This window comes from Lepisma saccharinum, chromosome 13, assembly GCF_977018435.1.
Source record: "Lepisma saccharinum chromosome 13, izLepSacc3.1, whole genome shotgun sequence".
NCBI lineage: Eukaryota > Metazoa > Arthropoda > Insecta > Zygentoma > Lepismatidae > Lepisma > Lepisma saccharinum.
In genome coordinates this window covers 7,825,139-7,842,972 of record NC_139241.1, presented here as the reverse complement: position 1 = coordinate 7,842,972, position 17,834 = coordinate 7,825,139, and the positions used below count along the sequence as shown (strand labels likewise).

The following is a 17,834-nucleotide window of genomic DNA, read 5'->3' as shown; positions in this document are numbered from 1 at the left end:
AATTCTTGAACCCTTCCAGTATTAATATCATGACACCAGAGAAATCTTAGGTAGTCTCTATCTGTAGGGTGTACAGCAATTTGTAAAAAAGCTCGCTTAATATCTGCTATAACTCCTATTTTTCCTTTCCGAAAATGTAGTAAAATATCAGCAATAAGAGCAATCAAGTTGGATCCAGGTTCTAAAAATTGGTTCAAAGACGGGTGTCCTTATACTTTAGCAGAAGCATCAAACACTGGTCTAATTTTTGTCATGTTACTGCTCTCTTTCACTACATGTCGATGGAGTAAGTAATGGCCAAAATTCTCTGCTTCATCCTCTGGAACCACCTCAATGACCCCCTCGGACAACCATTCTTGTAGCACTTCATCGTAACTCTGCAACAGACGTTCTTGTTTCAACTTCTGTGTAATTGACCGAAGTCGTTTTTCTGCTAGTTCTTTATTGGTGGGGAGAGGCGAACAATCTTCCTTCCATGGTAACTGTACTTCATATTTTCTTTCAGCATTGAATGTCAGTGTCTGCAAAAATTGTTCTTTGACAGCCCGTGTGTGTTCTTCCGCAGACTTCTTGGCAATGGGGTCCTTGATTCCTATGGTATCCAGTTCCCACAGATCAGCTACGGCTTCACTAACATATAAATTCGATACCAACAAAGCTGAATCTGATTTTCTGTTTTCACCTGGAACTTTACCCATAAGTGTCCATCCCAGCTGAGTTTCTACAGCCACTAAATCTGGAAGCTAAGATGCAAGAAAATTCTAGAAATCTGGTGGAATCAGAAAGGCGCTTAGAAGAAAGGATTTCACAGGTTATTCGAAACTCACAGAATCTGCTTTGGAGATGGGACAGAGACTGGAGAATTTGACAGCCAAAGTGGAAGAAAATCAACAGAAGATAAAAGAAAGCATTCAAATAGAGATCGTTAACTTACGTCAGACTGATTTGTTTATGCAAGTTTAAAATGTTGAATTTCACTTGTTATATTTTCACTGTAATTTTCCAATTAAGTAGGTTACGTCCTTGGCCATTTATTTTGTACTTATTCATTTTCCCCCGATTTCAACTAATTTTCCCAAGGAAAAATATCCAAAAAATTCAAATTTTACTATTTTTATAGCATAAAAAATATTTTTTTTATCAAAGGTCAACTCATAGGGTAAAATATCCAAAAAATCCAAATTTTGCCATTTTTATAGTACAAAAAAATAATTGTGTTTTTTATCAAAATTTAACTAATTTTTATAGAGCAAAATTCACTTTTTGAGCTTAAATCAGTATATTTTACAATTATTATATTTTTAAGAAAAATAGATATGTTGATAGTGATTTTGAGTTATTTTACAGTGCAGTGCACTGCTGTGTAGTGTAGTGTATATAATTATTTCTTAAATGTGTGTATTCTGATTAATTTCTGAAATGTAGATTCTAATTTGATTTTATTAGCAGTGCACTGCAGTGCTGTGTAGTATATATAATTATTTCTCAAATGTGTGTATTCTGATTAATTTTACATCTGAAATGTAGATACTAATTTTTAAAAGTTATTAGCAGTGCAGTGTATAGAATTATTTCTTAAAATATATATCGTGCGTACTGAAAGTCGTGATCAACATGTTACAAGAAGGAAGTAAACTGTACAAAAAAGAATCTAATATATGCCTGTTAAAGTACATACCTTTATTAGTCTTCAACATAATCACCATCTAAATCGACACATTTTTGCCAACGTTCTGGAAGTTTGAAAATTCCTCTGTTGTAGAACTCCATTCGGGCACGTCTGAGTATTCTCCTAACGGCAAGTTCCACTTCCTTGTTGGTGTCATATCTGTTTTCCCGCATGTGTTCTTTCAGAAAAGAAAACAAGTGAAAGTCAGAAGGAGCCAGATCTGGACTGTAGGGAGGATGTCGAAGGAGTTCCCACCCAAATCTGGCAACTTCATCCCTCGTTAGCTGTGCTGTGTGCGGCTTGGCATTGTCGTGTTGGAGGATAACCCTATCCCTGCCAGGATGTTTTTCACGAATAGCACGACGAAGTTTTCTCGAAGTGCGAACGTTGTGAGATGCATTGATTGTTTCCCCAGGAGTGAGAAAGTCCACGAGAAGAACACCCTCCGAATCCCAGAAGACAGTTCCCATTACTTTGCCAGCTGATGACATTGTCCTCGGTTTCTTCTTTCTAGGTGATGTTTGATGTCGCCACTCCAGGCTTTGACGTTTACTCTCAGGCTCGTAGAGGTGGAAAATGGTTTCGTCTCCAGTAACCAAACACTTCAAGAAACCCTCGCCTCCATCCTCTGCTCGGTACCGCGCCAAAAGTTCCGTGCAAACATATTTTCTGTTTCGTTTTTGTGCCGCATTCAAATCCCTTGGCACCCATCTGCAACACACTTTCCAGTAACCCAGTACACCAATCACTGTGCCCTACTCCAACAATGTGTGAAAGTTCCCTAACCGAAACACGCCTGTACCCTGGATGATTTTCTGGACGCGAGCCACGTTCCTGTTGTTCGAGGCAGTTCTCGGGCGGCCTGTGCAAGGGAGATTACTGATGTCTGTGTTTCCACCTCTAAAATGTTTTATCCATCGCCTGATGCTACTGGCAGCCATACACTGATCACCATACACTTCCTGCAATCGGCGGTGGATATCTGATGCCGATGCACCTTCCTTCAACAGAAATTCAATTACTGCACGCTGGCGAAACGACGTGTCAAACGGAGCCATTACTCGCTACTCGCTAATGTCCATACGTACTGCGCCGATCACCCCACTTTCAAGTATATGTTGTCACAATAGATGGTTCTAACTGTCTTATACAGCGCATCGCTCTACGTGAACATTTACGTCTGAAATAAAAAGTTGATCACGACTTTCAGTACGCACCAAGTATATATATATATATTTTGATTAATTTTTACGTCTGAAATGTACATGTGTATATTTTTAGAAGAAAAAGCTATATTGTAGCGTGACGTCGGGTAAGGTACGGGATCGAGTCACGCCGGGACGTAGCTCAGATAAATACAGTAGGTCTTAAGTTTGACTTGGCTAACCACCTCTACCCTTAAGGAGGCTGATGAAGGATTGTTGGGAGCCTGTGTTGTTGAACGCTACTCACCCCTTGCTGTTGGTCTGGCCCTCGGCTTCTGGCGTCGGCGACGGTGACAGGTGTCCGCTGGAGAGATCGAAGATGACGATAAGAGACGGCAGGCAATTCGGCGACTTGTTTTATTCTTGCAGATTCTTCGGTTGGCTTAATCCGGACTGCTATGGACTTCTCGCTTGTTGCCGCCTCGTGCTGTCGCGATCTCTCAGCAGGCCGTCGTCCTCTTCTCGTCGATCAGTTTGGTGGTGATATTGGAGCGAAGTGAGAGATCGATTTACTGTCTCCAGCGGTTTTATACATTGGATTTGAGTCATAGGTTGGTGGACTTTGCACCTCCACTGTGCACCTGGGGTATCCCTGGATGCAGATGGAAATTTACAGTGGAGGTGCACTCACCGCTGGCGAGGGCCGTTGCCTTGCTGACTGTGCAGAGCCGAGTGGAAAATTCTTGTTGCTCGGCTCTGCATCCGGTGGAATGTGGGGTGAATGAGCGTTCAACTTGCGAGCTTCTGAGCGATGTTTGAGGCAAATTAATGTTTCGACTTTTATGCTCCCAATTCCTTCATCATTCCCCTGGCCAAGATGTATCCACTGTGAGTGGTTACGAAGCAGAGTAGAGATGGTTATGGAGAGTATATTTGAAATAATAATTGAAGGTACATTGAGTAAAGAAAAATAAAAACCCTGTATATAATAATGTGTAAAAATAAAAATAAAAAAAAAAAGTTGGAGCTGTCGGTATAGCTGGTACTGCACGGGTCTGGCTGCATGTCCAGCTGGAATGCTGACCGCTGGTGGTATGCTGAGCTGCAGGCTGCCTGTGGTCTGCTGGCTACATGGTTATGTGCTTGCTGCAGGATGGCGGCATGGTGTCTGGCTGGCTGCATGATGTCTGCATGGTGTGCTGCAATAAGCTATCTGCTGGCTGGCCGGCTGTATGACGTCTGCAATAGAATATGAGCTGGCTGGCAGGCTGTATGATGTCTGCTGCAATGGGAAGGCTCCTGGCTGGCTGGCTGCATGATGTTTGCATGGTGTCTGGCTGGCTGCAATAGGATGTCTGCAATAGAATATGTGCAGGCTGCCTGGCTGTATGATTGCTGCGATGGGAAGACTCCTGGCTGGCTGGCTGCATGATGTCTGGCTGGCTGCAATAGGATGCCTGCTGGCTGCATGATGTCTGCAATAGATGTCAGCTGGTAGGCTGGCTGCATGGTGTCTGCATGATGTCCACTGGCCGACTGGCGGGCTGCATGATGAGCTGAAATAAGATATCTGCTGGCTGGCTGGCTGCATGATGTCTGCAATAGATGGCCGCTGGTTGGCTGACTGCATGGTGTCTGCAATAGATGGCCGCTGGTTGGCTGACTGCATGGTGTCTGCAATAGATGGCCGCTGGTTGGCTGGCTGCATGGTGTCTGCAATAGATGGCTGCTGGCTGGCTGCTTGTACAGCTGCTCCAGGATGACTGCTGCGCCATGATGATTCCTCGCTGACCGACTGCTGGGTGACTGGCTCTATGCGGAACTGCCGAAGAGATGCTTGAGAAACGCCGTGAGTGTAGTATGGCCAGATGGTGACGTTGTGCAAGGGGGAGCCGACAAGCGTAGGGAAGGGGAAGTTATAATAAAAGGTGTTCGCCTAAGTGCGGAAGAGTAAAGGTTGGAGGCGAAGGTGACATAAGTGAAATGACAGGGGTGGGTAGACAGTAGCCATCATCGAAAGTGATACGTGTGGGAAGAGGAGGAGCTAAGCGAGTGGGAGTTGTAAGTTGACGAAGAGTGGGAGGGGGTGGTGGGGAATGTGCGGGACGTTGAGATATAGTAGCTAAGGAAATAGGAGGACTAATAATAGGGACGGAACATGTCTTAGGAGGAGATGGGGTTCGCCGGTGACAACATGAACAGCAAGAAGTGTGACGTTTTAGACGTAAGTACATGTAAGTAATGCAAATACAAAGAAGCAGGAGAGCTATGAAAATTAAGAAGAGATAGGAGGTTGTATGTGCAGGAGATTTTACAAGGTCATGAGGGGTAAGTGCACGAGCCTTAGAAGTAAAACATAAGAAAAGGGGAATGTGGAGAAGTTTAAATTGGTATATGACACCTAGAGTGAGACATGTGAGCCAGACAAAAATTATAATGATAGGAAAATCCGCATGTCTGTAAAGTGGAGTTATAGGAGGGATGTCAAGAACTTTATATTGGGAGAGGTTAAGGTGAGGGATATGAAATGTCCATTGTTTATGATAAAGAGCCGTTGCATTGACAAGGGGGGAAATCTTATAATGGGTGTCGAGTAGAAAATTGGGATTGTTGGTCCAGGCAGCAGGAAGGATATGAATTGTTCGGTGGATTGTTGAATGATCGAAACCACAAGGAAAAATAGCATGAATTTTGATATCGGGGGTGATAAGTACATCTGTACGGCAAGCCACGTGTAACAATACTGCACCGGGTTCGTGAAAAGTGGTAAGATTATAATGTAAAGTGGAGCCATTAGCATAAAAAAAGGTGATGGTAGGAGGAGGATTAATTATTGCATAAACATTCAAATCTAATTTGACCACATCAGTGAGGTGGGATTCGTGACATGTGTAGGTACACCCATTCATCGTATCAGCCACAGTTGTTGCTTGAATCAATTTGGAAAAACAGAAATTGAGCCCATCGTGTCTTCCTGTGTGAGAAGGCAGAAGGCACAATTTCTGTGTATGGACCTGACAATTTTCAAGGTCTGTACCGCTAATAGTGACAACATTATGAGAATCATCAATGGCGATATACGATGGATTATGCGACACTACGCATGTTAAATTTTGATATGAAAAGGGGACAGGGATTGCTAAATAAAGTTTATATTTCTTCTGAGTGGAAGTGATAGGCACCTTCAACTCAATATTGACAGCATCAGCAGAAATTCTGCATTGGGACAGTGGTATCTGATAATACATGTCAATAAGGGTGGGAGGAATCGCTATATCAAATCCAGTAGGAAGAATATTTTTTTGAATCTTTTTCAAGTCTCGGTGCAGTGTTGTTTTAGATACTACATGTTCAGAGAGAAAATGATGTTTACAATTGTTAATGGTATTCTCATATTCAAAAAGGGTGAAAATTTGGCTAAGCTGTAAGGTTAGGGTCATAAATTCGATGAGATATGCCTGTGCTTGATGCGCATCTTTGATTGTTAAATTTTTGAGTTTATTAATCAATGCTTCCTGATTTCTAGCCAAACTATCAGAGTGGTTAGCATATTCAGTAAAAACATCCTCAATCTGATGTTGGAAAGAGTGAATTTCACCAGTTAAATTTTGATAGAAAATATGATTAGCTTGCAGTTGTAATTTAATGTTAGATATCGTTTGTTTTACTTCATGAGCATTTTGGAATAGGGGTTCTAGTTGCTTAGTAGTGGCAAAATCACAACAATAGTTAGCAATGCTACTGATAAAGCCAAGGAGTGCACGCTTTTGTCTAACTACGGAAGTGTTGGGGGTGGGTCGTGTGAAGAGGGAAAGGTGTGAAAAAAGGTGTGAATGAAAATTTTGGAGTTGGACCGCAAGTTTACATTGGTTGGAATCTTCTTCACCTTTATTGCACATGGCATTATGTAGTGTTGATGGGAAGTGTTGGGGTTTAGGCATTTGTAATTTCACATTGTAGTAGATGGGGATGGTATAATGATAAGGGATGGTTCCTGGTAGTTCTTTCAGATAAATTCCCGAGATAATTTTCACATGTTCAGTCGCCGTGGTGACCGAAAAAATTAGGGAAAAAAGGGAAAGTAGTAACATTACTGCCATTGTCGGTAGTGAACCCTGAAAGGGACAAAGAGACAATTTTAAAACTGAGTTTGCATAAAAAAAAAATATGTATTAAGCATGAGATTTGTGATGGAAAAAAAAATTGTTTTCCGAGTAAGCTACTCAAATAAAAAGGTAAAAGATCACTAATGAAAAATTATAAAAGAGAAGGATTAACAAATTGTAATGCAAGAGATTCTCGAGACTGAATAGTTTATAATATAAACTTCTGCATTTTTATTTGTTTGTATTTTATTACCATTTGTTTACGTTTTGCGCTCCGCGATGTATTTGCTCGAGCCGAAGCGATTACTAAATCGTCAGCTGTGCGAGATTCGTCTACGGGTAGGTCGCGCATGCGCAGATACTTGTGCGAGTTTTTTTTTTTCTTACAATCTGCTTGCTGCAGACAGAAAAAATTCGCGAGTGGAAAATTCACGTACTCAACCAGTAGTCAGTTGAGAGACTACGTTCCTGATTGGCCGTTTTTACTTTCTACTTCTTTATTATTATTACTTTGTGGAATATTAAAAGTTTATTTTAGTCTTCGAACTTGCTTTAAAGTTAATTCCCGACTCTTTTATGTGTACAGTGTTGAGGAGGAGGGAACAGGAAGAAGAGGGTACTACGTAAATCAAAATGGCGGAACTTCCGTTTTTACATGTGCTCGTTCTTGTGTGCGGCTTGGTGAAAAAATCGCGTTGCGAAGAAAAAAAAATGCGAAAATACAAGTATTATATTGACATGTGGGTGCGAAAAGAATATTTATAAAGTGTGAATGGACTGTGCAACGGTGAAAAATTGAATATATAAGTGACAGACTCGTCCGAGTCAAGGTGCCTTGTTTTCAAACGGTGAATCGTGATAGCATCAGTTTTCAGTTTGCCACGACCATCGGTGTATTCCACCAAATAGGAATTGGCGTCGTTTTGTGAAATTATTTTCCCTTGAAATTTGTAGGAAGAGGAAAATGCCTTGGGTACGTGGGGATGAGGGGTAGTGTCCAAAATATACACTAATTGTCCAGGGGAGTAGGTTGTTTGTTGTGTCTTTTTGTCGGCACATTGTTTTTGCTGCTCAAATCGCTTTGCTAAATGTTTGTGTGCTAGTTCTCGAGCGGCTTGGAGTTGTTCTATTCTCTGTTCATTAGAGTGGATAGTGGTGTTGGGATTAGTAGGGAGAACAGCATCTGCAATTAACCTAGGGTGTTGTCCAAATAGCAAAAAATAGGGGGAGTTGTTCATGCCAAGATGTGTACTTACATTGTGGGCATGGGTCGCGCTAGCCAAAAGTTCATGCCATTTACCTTGTTTTTGTACCACATAAGTTTTCATGATGGATTTCAAGTAGTGAAAAGATGATTCGACTACACCATTTCTGAAGTGGGCAGCGGTATCAACAAATTTTAATGTGACACCAGTAATTTTGGATAATTCCTGTATTAATTTGCTACAGTTCGGGGAGCTCCTGTCAAGCATAATCGTCTCTGGAAGACCAAAAATGAGAAAAACATGCGAGACAAGGGCGTTAGCTATTGAGTTGGCATCATGGTTGGGGAGGGTTGTAGTTATGGCAAATCTGGTACAATTGTCAACAACGGATAGAAAGTATTTGTGTCCTGTGTCAGAGGTTGAAGTCAGTGGTCCACACACGTCAATATGTATTTGGCTAAAGGGATGACTAGCGGGTGGGCTCGTTTGCAGTGTATGTTGTATGGCTCCGTGAGCTCTTTTTGCTACTTGACATTCAGTGCATTTGCGTACTGCAGCGTACACATATTTCTTTAGATTAGGCCAATAGTAGCGTAAAGAGAGATGGGAGTATGTTTTAGCAGCACCTTGATGTGCGGCCATCATTTTGTTACAGTGAATTAATTGAAACACTTCTTTTCTTAGTTTTTGGGGAATACATAACTGTCTTCTATAGCCTGGTGAAAATTTAGTGTTCCTATAAAGGATTCCATTGTCAAGAACAAATGAGTAGGCTGTTTTCTCTAATTTGTGATCAGCATCTGGGTGGTTTTCATGAATTTTGATTAATGCTTGTAAGTATGGGTCCTCCCTTTGTGCCGTACCTATGTCAAAGTCATCAGATTGTAACACGAAGACTTGATTTAGTATGTCCTCCTCGTCTGTGTCAAGGGAAGTGTCTTGTGCTGTGTCGTTGGGCAAGGAAGGGGCTGGGTCTACAGGATTCCTCGATAATGCATCAGCAATACCATTCTGTGATGATGGGATATGGTGGATTTGGAAGTCGAACTCTTGGAAGAAGAGTGATCTTCGAGCAAGGACCCCGGACAACTGTTTTGTTGTTCTAAGGTAAGACAATGCATGGTTATCTGTGAAAACTATAAAGGGTGTGTTGATTAAGAAGAATTTGAATGATTTTAGGACATAAAAGGCAGCTGCAATTTCAAGAGAAAAGACATCTGCTTTTTTCTCAGTGTCTGTAAGGTGTCTGCTGCAGAAGGCTATCGGATGTAGTACTCCATCATAATCCTTCTGCATAAGACAACCGCCCATACCCTGGTAGGACGCGTCGATGTATACGCATGAAGTTTGCTTTGGGTCATAAGGTCTAAGAATGGGTGCGGAAATAATTTTATCTTTTAATGCCTCAAAGCTTTTCTGATGCTCTTCATGCCAATGAAAGTTTACTTTCTTTTTGAGTAATTTGAACAAACATTCTGCGGGTTCCGCAAACCCTTGTACATAGCGTCTGATGAAATTGCATATGCCTAGGAAAGATTTCAAATTATTCTTAGATTTAGGTGGAGGGAATTCTTTGATTGCACGCAGGATGTGATCAGAAATTTGGAATCCCTTTTGCGACACAAGATGGCCTAAGACTGGAATTTCTTCAAAGCAAAATTTACATTTATTTGGCCCTAGTTTCAAATTGGCTGCACGTAATTTAGCAAAGACTTTATGTAAAACTTGTAGCATTGCGTCAACTGAGTTTGTGTAGCAAATTATGTCATCCGTATATGCAGATATCTCGGAACTATCTATGCCAGATAGAGCCATAGACATTACATTGTTCATGACCTGACTACTTGTCTTCAATCCCATTGGCAGTACTTCATACTCGTAATTTCCACAATTACTAATTGCAAATGAGGTCATCTTCTTTGACCTTTCTGTTAATTTTACCTGAAAAAATGCCGATTTAAGGTCAAGGGTTGTGTAATATTTCTTGCCTGCCATGTCTGCTAAAATGTTGTCAATGTTAGGTGTTGGGAGAGAAGAGGGCTGAATGATTTTATTCAGTGCCCGAAGGTCAGACACCACGCGGAACGAATTGTCTCGCTTGCGCACTAAGAGAACTGGGTGTCGGAATGGACTACCTTCTGACCTGCGAATGATGCCATCTTGTAAGAGCTTGTGAAGCTCAATTTTCATTTGCTCTCTAAGATTCAAAGGGATGGGGTATTGTCTCATATAAGGAGGGTGATTGTTGCCAATGTCAATGTCGTACTCATAAATTGGGGTTGTGGTGAGTTTATCGCCTTTCCAAGCTAAAACATCAGCATAATCAAATACTAACTGTATGATTTTCTGTTTGTCTGCCTCTGATAAGTCAGGGTTAATACTGATGCAAGATGGGTCAAATTTTTTCTGACTTTCCTTCAGTCTTGTGTTGTCTGTATTGTCTTCTGTGCATGCGTATGTCGTGGTAGTCATATCAGTGTTGGATGTGTCTGTCATGTCTACTAGAATGTCACATGGGGTTGCTTGGCCAAGTGGGGTGTTGGATTTGAGTGTGACTGGTTTCTCTGAGGGGTTATGAATTAGTAACAGAGGGGAAGAAGTGTTAAGGAGAGCATGGGGTATGAGGATATTGTATGTAAGGAGTGTTTCCTGAGAGGGTGTGAGTAGGATATTGTGGGGGAGGGGTTGAGTGATGGAAACTGGAACATATGTTCGGGTTCTAGGTTTTAGGGTTACATTTTCTGGGATTGTTACTAAACTGTGTTGGTTGCTAGTAGGGTGTAGTTTAGAAAAAATTACATCAGGGATGGTGTAGGTGTGTGATTTTGTGGGAAGGTTATAGTTCGGAATATGGCCTAAGCGTCTAAGAGTTAACAGGTTAGTACTAAGTGAAATGTCACAATTTTGTGTCTTCAAGAAGTCATTGCCAAGGAGAGGAGGTAATTCTTTGGATTGCACAACCCTAAAAGGGTGGGAGTACCTATATCTTCCTATGTGAAGGGGGAGTATTACAATTTCAGAGATAGGAAGTCTGTTACCAGTGACGCCTTTAATAATGCTGTGCATTTGAATTTTCTTTGCATTGGGTGGAATTAAATGCTGAGGACAAATACTAATCTGGCTTGCGTTGTCAATCATAATTTCTAGTGGGTTATTATTTACATGAGCTTGAATGAAGAATAGGTTGTTTTTTTCAAGGATAGGAACTGTGTCAAATTTTGTCTTGCGTGTGGATCCGTCCCATCGATTCACACGGTTTTTCAGTTTAAATCGCCCTTGTTTTCATTGTTTGGGTTATAAAAACAGTCCCTGGTAGAGTGATTTGAACGGAAACAGATCTGGCATTGCGAAAACTGTGAATTTTGTCGCCCCCCGTCTGAATTATTATTTCCACCTCGAGATCTGAAATTACGTCGCATGCCGCGAGTAGAACCTCTGCGATTGCCATTCCCCTGGCCGTAAAAAGTAGGCCGGGTCTGAAATTGATTACTGTTATTTGATTGTATTTGATCTGCCAGGTTCTGGACAGTGTGACACAACGCTTCAACTTTATTTTCTAATGTTAAGGTTTGCAATTGGTTCGTGACTGAATCTAGTTGGTTCGCTGTTGAACCGCCAGATGGCAAAATTGCGTTGCAAGACTGGGAAACGGCCGCGCTGGTAGAACTAGCGGACTGCGTGTGTGGAGCTTGACTGGAGGGGAGGGAAGGAGGGGCTGTGGGCGTGGTTTGGACTTGCCATGAGTTGGTCGGGAGAGCTGGTGTAGCTTGATAAGATTGCTGCGGAAGAAAGTTGTATGGAGCTTGAGAGATCTGCGGGAGGGGGGTAGGGGGGGAATACGTCACAAATGACGAAGCAGGCTGAGGTGTGGGGAAAGGATGCGTGTTGCTGACCTGTGGTTGCGTACAGCTGGGAAACTGAGGGGAGGCTGTTGCGTAAATGGAATGCATGTACTTAGTGGCATCTATCAGTTTCATCGCTTCACTTTGTTCCTCATTGCGTCTAGCTTGAATCAGCATGTCTTGCCTTTCTTGATTCTGCAGATGTGCAATAAGAGAACTTGTGTCGGTGAACTCTTTGTCTCCTATCGCAGCGATGTGTTTAGATCGAAGTCCCGACACAACATAGGAAAGGATTTGAGGGTTCGTCGCTTGCGGGAAGAATTGAAGGACGAGATTTTTCTTACGAATAACATAATCATGAATGGGCTGGTTAATTTCCTGCTTTGTCTCTAATAAAATTTGGATGGGCATGCTGACTAAGTGACTGCCTTTAAATAATGAAATTAATTCTTTTTTGATTTGCGGAAAGGTGAGGGTGTTGAAGTTTGGCTGCTTCTTGAGATCGTTCAAAAATGTGAGCGCTATGTCTGCGAGGAACAATGGCAACATTTCGCGTTTTTTATTTTCCTCCCACGCCAAAGCGCCCGCAATACTGTCGAACTTTTCAAAAAACTGCTCAACTTCTTGAGGGTTTTTCCTGTGAAGGGGGCGGGGTATAAGCCATGGGGTATATTTACGGACATTCTTGACGGGGATGGATTGATAGTGGTAGGATTGATGGTGGTAGGGGTGTTAGTTTTAGGTGTACTGGTTTGGGGTTCTGGGTGTTTCTTTTTTCGTTTGGGAGTTTCTAGACCACCTAGAAACTGTGGATAATCGGGATGTTGAGCCTTGGATCTGGTTATTCGGGGGGAAGGAGCGGGGGAATTAATAGCGGAGGCTAAGGAGAGAATCTGATCAAGAGAACGGTCTAGCTCTTCGTGAAGAATAATTTGGGATTCGTTCATGCGAATTTAGGGAGGGGGAATTTTTATGCACTTATTCACAAGAAATGAAAGATAGTGAGCGGAAGAAAAAAAAATTACAAGTGGGGAGTTTATAATACGAAGTGTATTATCGAAAAAGAAGAATTTCTAGGGTTGCTGCTGTGTGCGGCGGGGATTTTAGATTATGGGGTTTTGAGTGACGTAAAAAAAATAAAAATTAAAATTTTATGGAAATCCACGGAGTGGAGCCGGCTATCTCCACCATGTAGCGTGACGTCGGGTAAGGTACGGGATCGAGTCACGCCGGGACGTAGCTCAGATAAATACAGTAGGTCTTAAGTTTGACTTGGCTAACCACCTCTACCCTTAAGGAGGCTGATGAAGGATTGTTGGGAGCCTGTGTTGTTGAACGCTACTCACCCCTTGCTGTTGGTCTGGCCCTCGGCTTCTGGCGTCGGCGACGGTGACAGGTGTCCGCTGGAGAGATCGAAGATGACGATAAGAGACGGCAGGCAATTCGGCGACTTGTTTTATTCTTGCAGATTCTTCGGTTGGCTTAATCCGGACTGCTATGGACTTCTCGCTTGTTGCCGCCTCGTGCTGTCGCGATCTCTCAGCAGGCCGTCGTCCTCTTCTCGTCGATCAGTTTGGTGGTGATATTGGAGCGAAGTGAGAGATCGATTTACTGTCTCCAGCGGTTTTATACATTGGATTTGAGTCATAGGTTGGTGGACTTTGCACCTCCACTGTGCACCTGGGGTATCCCTGGATGCAGATGGAAATTTACAGTGGAGGTGCACTCACCGCTGGCGAGGGCCGTTGCCTTGCTGACTGTGCAGAGCCGAGTGGAAAATTCTTGTTGCTCGGCTCTGCATCCGGTGGAATGTGGGGTGAATGAGCGTTCAACTTGCGAGCTTCTGAGCGATGTTTGAGGCAAATTAATGTTTCGACTTTTATGCTCCCAATTCCTTCATCAATATATAAAAATATATATGTATCTTGGATGTAAAGCATTCAAAATTGTGTGTAGTGATTAAGTTAATTTTTATAAATATATATATGTAATGAATAATAAGGAAATTGCGAATCAATTAGGTTAGTGCATCAAAATGGTTTCTTTTTAAAATATCAAATTTAAGTGTCAGTATATATCAAAAGCTACCTTGAAGAGGTTTTTAAACATTGAAAGATTAAGAAAATCTTGTTGAATCTTGAAATTATTACAAGTTAAAGTTAGTAATATAATATTTTCAAAAACACAAACAAACTACTACTAAAGAGAAAATTTCACAAGTCAACTGAAAGAGACTTAGAGACTGAACTAGCTCTGACGGAGCAAGTGGTTGAAGCCCCGAACTGTCTCTAACGTATATACGTATATTTTAACATGCATTTCTTAGTTATAGCAAGCTTATCTGTTCACTAGTGCGCTCTAAACGAAATAACCCGAGTGACCACATGTGATCACCTTTATACTTTATGGACGCAATAAGAAAAGGGTTTTTCCCCGTTTATAAAGCTTACCCATTGGTTAGTGATGACATCATGAAAGAAAGTTCGAAAATATTATACATCTTTGTTGCACAATGTTGAGCAAGTTTCTGACGCGGGATTTTGTGCAAATCAATACTTAATGGGGTGAACACTCCTTTAACAAGAAAATTAAACCTTGTGTTGCGCCATTAAGTCTGGAAAATAACTCGCACATTCTAATCAATACTCGTCATAGGAAACAGTCCATTGTCTGTGTGACATGCAGAGATCAAAGATAACTCGGAACATGGTAGTGTGTGACATGCAAAGAGAGATCAAGGATAACTTCGAACATGAGGAATATGTAAACATGAAAAGATTATTATCTCTTCTTGCCATGCTTTGAAAAGAAACAGTTGTATACCCCTTTTCGATTCTTTTCCTCCGAATGTTTGCAAATTATTAAAATGCTTATATCTCGAGAACCAAGCAACGTAGAAAGGTGCGGTTTTTTGCATTAGCTTTATTTTGATGTTCTCTTTAATTTCAAAGAAACTTGATAATAAAATAACCAAAAATAAATAATGCCCATGTGTTCGGTTTCAAGAAACATTTTCAACAAATAGAAAGAATTCCGGTAAACATGGATAATATTAGGGATATTCATCGTAAACTAAGAGGTCTGGTCATCATCCATCTAAATAGTATCTGGTATCAAGTGGATGAATATACAGGTAAACAATTACATGTATTCAACAATAATTTATCGTCTTATAAAATTCCCGTCAAAGGGAAAATTCAAATAAGTAACTCTCCACCTAATACAGCAGTTGTGCATATAGGTGGAAATTTGTACAGGATTAAACACAATAATATGATTCCCCACACAACATACGAGGTGGAAGCAGGTGATTTCCTCTATGCTGAAATAATTGGGGAGTATGATAAGTTAATTCCTCTCTTCATCGAAATAAGAATAATCTATCCTCTCATGAATATATAAAAATACCAAACAAAAATAAAAAATAAATTAAAAATTTTAAAATAAAAAAATAATGGATATATTTGGAAATAGGAGACGACAAGAGATACCAGATAATTCCAGCGACATTGCCAGATTAGACGAACGTCTTAAGAAACTAAAATCAGATTTATTAATTTTACAAAATTCACTAAATTTAAATATACATGCTGAGATTACAAATATCCAAACTGAATTAATTAATCCTATAGTAAAAAATGATGGCGAACTTAAAACCCTACACCAAAAATATACTAATTTAGCTTCAATAGACAATGTTCAAAACTTGGAAGAAAGCATAGCCAAGTTGAAAAATGATCTTGAGAAATTCCGACAAATCCAAACAAGCACTTCAGAGCAATTAAAACAAGAACTAAACAATCAAGCAAATACTATTCGTACCGAACTGCTTTCTATTATTCAAAATATCAAGACACAAGAGCAATACGAACAGGTCAATGCTAGTATTCTCGAATTACGAGAGAAATTTCTACACTAGAAAATATTAACATTGAACTGCAAACAGATGAGTTACACAGGGTCATAACAGAAGTTCAAGCCAAACTACAAACGTTGGAAGATTTTATCAATAATTTACCTTCATCTTCTGAATTAAATGCCATCGCATGCAGTGTTGCCAGTATCAAATTACAGTTGGAGACGTTTGAAGATTTTGGGAAGATACAGGGTACCATAGCTCATATTGAAGACACTTTGACAACCATGAGAAATGAATTGACAAATGGACAGGAAACTCTGGAATTCAAGTTGCCAAGCATAACCGAATCTGAACTATCCCATTTTCATCATCTCATAGATGATATTCAGAATAAACAAATATTACAACAATCTACACCTACACAAGATGACATACAACAACTAAAAAAGCTGTGAGCAATGTTGCAGATGCTAGAGAATTAGATGCTGTCAAACAAGCTTTGACCACACTTCAAAATACTGTAGCTAATTTACCTACTTCTCAAGATTTAAGATCTGTAAAAAGAGCAGTAAATCGAATACTCAAATCAGAGGACATCAAGAACATTCAAGCGGAAATTGCTGTAATTCAAGACACCATCACACCATCACTACCAACCAGAGAGTCAACGAACTTCATGCATTGTTTGAAGAAATCAGAAGTCAGGTACACGATCTTGCAAGCCAGAGTACTAAATTGAAACTTGTAGAAAGTTTACAAGAGATTATTTCTAACATTAAGCTACAAATTAGTACCCTCGAAACAAGTCAAGAATCTCCTTTAGCAAGTTTTACCTCATAACTTTATGATCTCAAAGAACAATTTAAACAATTGAATGTCGATGTGAAAATGAAACCCAGCTACGATGAAGTGGTACGCACCATAAACGAATATCAAGAATCAGTATTAAGCAGATTAGACGATCTTGAATTACGTCAATTATTCACTGTTGAGATAGTTAAGACTTGAAAGTGTAGCAAATGTACGAGGGCACTGGACTTAAGTTAATGCAGGTAATGTTTACAAATTGTATCCCTACAGTCAGTCTCATTAATTTTTTCTTGATGGTAATATTAGGTTTTTAAAATTTGGCTATGTAAAGAAGGGAAAACATGTGGAAGTATCAAATTTCACCATACAGAGAAAAGATGGTGTTTACAGAGCACTTCAGATACTTATTGCATATTGGGATGAATCTGTAAAGAAATATAAAATACATGAGGATGAACAATTATCTGGTTTTCATGTGGAAGCTGGTGACAAATTATTATTTGAAGTGAAACAATTATACCCCGAAAATAATTCATTTTATGTCATATTTTCTTATAGCACCCGATGTCAAGACAAGATATAGTTAATGAATTACATAAAGCAGCTCGTCGTAACTACAAACGATTGAGTGTGGTAACAAAAGGAGTAAATGATGAGCACAGGAACTTTAAGAAAATTACATAAGATAAATCATGGTTACAAATATATGCTGACAGTTATTGATACATTCAGTAAATATGCATGGGCTATTCCTCTAAAATCCAAGACAGGTACTTGTGCTACCGAGGCTTTAAAGTCGGTATTTAGTGAGGGTAGGATATCAAAATATTTACAGACAGACAGACAGAGGAAAAGAATACTATAATTTTAAAAGTTAATGCAACAATATAATATTAAACATTATTCTACATACAGTGATTTGAAAGCAAGCATAGAAGAAGTGCTCCCCTGTTCATAGCACCACGCCATGAAGGCGTATAGGGGGTGTGGGGGTAACGCCCCACACTTTCTTGATCCGGTCGTGAGTGGGGGTGATGTGATGAGCATCACGCCCCTGACCGCCTTTACCTCCCAGGGTTTCCCCCAGGTACCCATGTTATTCGACGCTGCGTGGGCGCCGGGGCCGCTTCCATCGTTAGAAAAGTTCCCGGATTTGAACCGGCCGGGGATCGAACCCGGTACCTTTAGCATGGTAGTC

General features: G+C 40.6%; 1 protein-coding gene across 1 annotated transcript in view; it reads right to left on the bottom strand.

Annotated features, from left to right (window-relative positions):
* Positions 1-209: 209 nt before the first annotated feature.
* The window catches only part of LOC145997125 (uncharacterized), a 108,131-nt gene continuing 90,506 nt past the window's right edge, over positions 210-17,834 (bottom strand). The window contains exon 5 of the mRNA XM_083133754.1: positions 210-743. Coding sequence (XP_082989880.1) covers positions 210-743 — 534 coding nt within the window. The remainder of the gene's footprint in view (positions 744-17,834) is intronic.